Below are 4,057 nucleotides of genomic sequence, written 5' to 3'. Positions count from 1 at the left end.
GGCGGCCGCACACTACGGAGCCGGTGGGCTTAGCCTCGGGCCGCCCCGTCGTGATTGGACGGCGGCGGACCATAGTGTGCGGCCGCCGGACACCTTACACCGGCGCCCGCAACTTCCCCACAAGGTCACCGCTGCCGCCCCGAGGCCGGGCCTCGGTGGCCTTGTGGGAAATCCGGGCCTGCCCACATCCGTGCCACATAGAACACGCCCACATCCGTGTCCTCAAAACTGACACCCGAGACACAACGTTCTGTCTAGTCAGCTGATCTCTGCTAATAAAATCCGTCACTTCCCCTTTAATGAATATTGGCGATGTTCCCGCACCCAGCTGACTCCTCCTCCTCCTGAGTCCCGTCATCTGAGGCCGCCAACAGCCTCCTAATTATATTTGACAAGATGCGTCATTCCGCTGACAGAATCCACCTCTTCATAGACGGGACACCGAGACTCATATCTGACCTCCGTCCTCCCCTTCAGTCTTCTGTCTGACCTCCGTCCTCCCCTTCAGTGTTCTATCTGACCTCCGTCCTCCCCTTCAGTGTTCTATCTGACCTCCGTCCTTCCCTTCAGTCTTCTATCTGACCTCCGTCCTCCCTTCAGTCTTCTATCTGACCTCCGTCCTCCCCTTCAGTCTTCTATCTGACCTCCGTCCTTCCCTTCAGTCTTCTATCTGACCTCCGACCTCCCCTTCAGTCTTCTATCTGACCTCCGACCTCCCCTTCACTCTTCTATCTGACCTCCGTCCTCCCCTTCACTCTTCTATCTGACCTCCGTCCTCCCCTTCAGTCTTCTATCTGACCTCCGTCCTTCCCTTCAGTCTTCTATCTGACCTCCGTCCTTCCCTTCAGTCTTCTGGGGGTGGGGTAAGGACACCCAATAACCATAAGAGGTGTCCTCTGATGAAAGTCCTCCGTGTCATGTATGTGACACGCGTGTATTTTAGCGACGTACCTGGAATTTACTTGTAAATCTGTTTTATTTCGGCAGTATTATCACTACCGGTATGGATTGGACTTCCGGTGCCTCCGATACCCGGGGATCATTTCTGCCGACTCGCAGCCAGGAGGAGGCACAACCGGTAAGATCTGACACGCGTCATCATGGGTGCGGCGGCGGGGGGGGGCGGAGAGCCGGGCGTAGGAGATACGTCCTATGATCACCGATGACGTGTCCGGACGTGTCTCTTGTGTTCAGAGCCTCCAGAGGTCAAATGTCAAACCGTTTTCCATCTCTCCGTGTGTCTCCGCCTCCAGACTACGCCGTCCAGATCTTCCACGACGCCATCAAAACCGGGCGGTTCATCTGCAACCTGAAGCCGGACACGCGCCTGCCCATGATGTACATTGACGACTGTCTGAGGGCCACGATGGAGGTGCTGGAGGCCCCGTCCGAATCCCTCACCATGAGGACCTACAACATCAACGCCATGAGCTTCAGCCCCAACGAGCTGGCGCAGGAGGTGCGCAAACACCTACCCGAGCTGGAGGTCGGCTACGACGTGGACCCGGTACGGCAAGCCATCGGTGAGTGTTTGGGGGGACTGACTCATAAGATGTCATGTGCCCTTTTCAAGAGGACCTTCCACCTCATTGTCCACGTGTATGACCCTTCACCACCTCATTGTCCACGTGGATGACCCTTCACCTCATTGTCCACGTGGGTGACCCTTCACCTCACCTCATTGTCCACGTGGATGACCCTTCACCTCACCTCATTGTCCACGTGTATGACCCTTCACCTCACCTCATTGTCCACGTGTATGACCCTTCACCTCACCTCATTGTCCATGTGTTTGACCCTTCACCACCTCATTGTCCATGTGTTTGACCCTTCACCACCTCATTGTCCACATGTATGACCCTTGACCACCTCATTGTCCACGTGTATGACCCTTGACCACCTCATTGTCCACGTGTATGACCCTTGACCACCTCATTGTCCACGTGTATGACCCTTGACCACCTCATTGTCCACGTGTATGACCCTTCACCACCTCATTGGACACCATTGCACATACAGTATATATAGTGTTTTAGAAATCCGTTTTTGATGTCCTGGTCCCTCGAAGGTGACGTGGTCCTTCCCGGCCCCCAACCTCCTGCATAGACGTCACCCATCTCAGGAGGCTTCAGAGCTGTAGGTGCCAAACGTACCGCAAGATCTCCTGACACTATGTCACCAGGTGATGTGGCAGATGTGGCACCGGATCTCGCACAGGCTCAGGTATGCACAGACCGTGATCCGGCACCATGTATTATAATACCGCATGTTGCCTCAGTGTTGGGAGATCTCACGGGAGTTCACCACCTATGGCTTTGCATCCTTCCAAGACACGTGACACGTATCACTGGGGGCCGAGGTCTTGGAAGGATGCAAAGCCATAGGTGGTAAACTCCCGTGAGATCTCCCAACACTGTGGCAACATGCGGTATTATAATACATGGCGCCGGATCACGGTCTGTGCATGCCCGAGGTCTGGTGGCATCTCCTTCACATCACAAGGTTCCATAGTGTTGGGAGATCTCACAAGAGTTCACCACTTAGGACTTTGCAGCCTTCTAGGACGTGTGACTTATATGTATCCCAGGAGGCTGGTGATGGAGATCTCCCGACTGCATAGATCTCTGACTGCTCATGGGCAAGATCTGGTGTCCCGTCATCAGGTGGCTGGTGGCGGAGATCTCCCGACTGCGCATGGGCAAGATCTGGTGTCCCGTCATCAGGTGGCTGGTGGCGGAGATCTCCTGACTGCGCATGGGCAATAGCTGGTGACCCGTCATCAGGTGGCTGGTGGCGGAGATCTCCTGACTGCTCATGGGCAATAGCTGGTGACCCGTCATCAGGTGGCTGGTGTTGGAGATCTCCTGACTGCGCATGGGAAAGATCTGGTGCCCCGTCATAAGGTGGCTGGTGGTGGAGATCTCCTGACTGCGCATGGGCAAGATCTGGTGCCCCGTCATAAGGTGGCTGGTGGCGGAGATCTCCTGACTGCGCATAGGCAAGATCTGGTCCCCGTCATCAGGTGGCTGGTGGCGGAGATCTCCTGACTGCGCATGGGCAAGATCTGGTCCCCGTCATCAGGTGGCTGGCTGCAAGAACCAGAAAGCAACAACTGTCTCCTGATGACTAAGATAACAAAAATGGCAGCATGGAGTGTGCAGTAAAGAGTGGCGGGGGAATAAAAGGACGACAGAGGCTTTGCTGGGCTTGTAAGTCTGTTCATAAACCAACATCAAAGGTCACGGATCTTTTGGGAATATTGTTCATGGTCGAGGGGGTTGAGGTGGAAGGTCCTCTTGGAACAACTCCAAAACCTGTTTTCGGTCATCTGCAGCTTTCAGTAAAATATTCCCTGCCATGGAGCTCCTTGTTCAGCTACTGCATGATATAGGGTGACAACGCTCTGTCGCTCTCTCCCAGTTGTGCTCCTGTGTTGTCACCCATGGTGGAGTTGACAAGCAGCTGCATGTGCACAAGTTTCTCAGCCATGGTCCACCACTGGCAGCATCAGGAAGTCTATCTAGAGCAGGGGTGGGCACTCTGGGAGTCACGCCTATGGCTGTCAGTGTTGCAGTGCCTTATGGGAGTTGTAGTTGCACAGTAGCTGGAGGGCGGAGGTTTGCATACCCCTGGTGTAGAGCAATGATATGGCTGCAGGGGATCAGCAGCAGAATCGGAAGTCTTTAACCATCATGTTGTTTTCTTCTTAGCGGAGAGTTGGCCAATGAACTTTGATGACGACAACGCTCGCAAGGACTGGAGCTGGAAACCCGAATACGACCTCCCGGAGCTGGTGACGACGATGCTGGAGAACATGAACAACGAACGCCTGGCCGTCCAAGCCAACTGAGACCAATTCTGACCACCATTGACGCCAGCCCGTGTCAGTGCACGGTGTGCAGAGCTTGCATGTTCTGGATGGAAGACATGTGTAGACCACGGTGCAGGCCCCCCACATGTGTGTGTACAAAGCTTTCATTGGTTAGGAGCGGCGAGGTGTGAATCCACGGATGGAGCATTACTTGAAATTTTCTGTTTTCAGGGTCAATACAGCAAC

The 4,057-nt window shown here is 54.6% G+C and overlaps 1 protein-coding gene across 1 annotated transcript in view; it reads left to right on the top strand.

The window, feature by feature from the left end:
• LOC108802096 (L-threonine 3-dehydrogenase, mitochondrial-like) overlaps positions 1–4,049 on the top strand; it is an 11,573-nt gene extending 7,524 nt beyond the window's left edge. Inside the window, exons 6-8 of the mRNA XM_018573982.1 lie at positions 988–1,078; positions 1,254–1,523; positions 3,711–4,049. Coding sequence (XP_018429484.1) covers positions 988–1,078; positions 1,254–1,523; positions 3,711–3,850 — 501 coding nt within the window. The 3' untranslated portion in view covers positions 3,851–4,049. The remainder of the gene's footprint in view (positions 1–987; positions 1,079–1,253; positions 1,524–3,710) is intronic.
• Positions 4,050–4,057: the final 8 nt, after the last annotated feature.

This window comes from Nanorana parkeri, unplaced genomic scaffold, assembly GCF_000935625.1.
Source record: "Nanorana parkeri isolate BGI_ZX_2015 unplaced genomic scaffold, ASM93562v1 scaffold2657, whole genome shotgun sequence".
NCBI lineage: Eukaryota > Metazoa > Chordata > Amphibia > Anura > Dicroglossidae > Nanorana > Nanorana parkeri.
The sequence above is the reverse complement of the archived record's forward strand: the minus strand, read 5'-3'. Positions and strand labels throughout refer to the sequence as shown.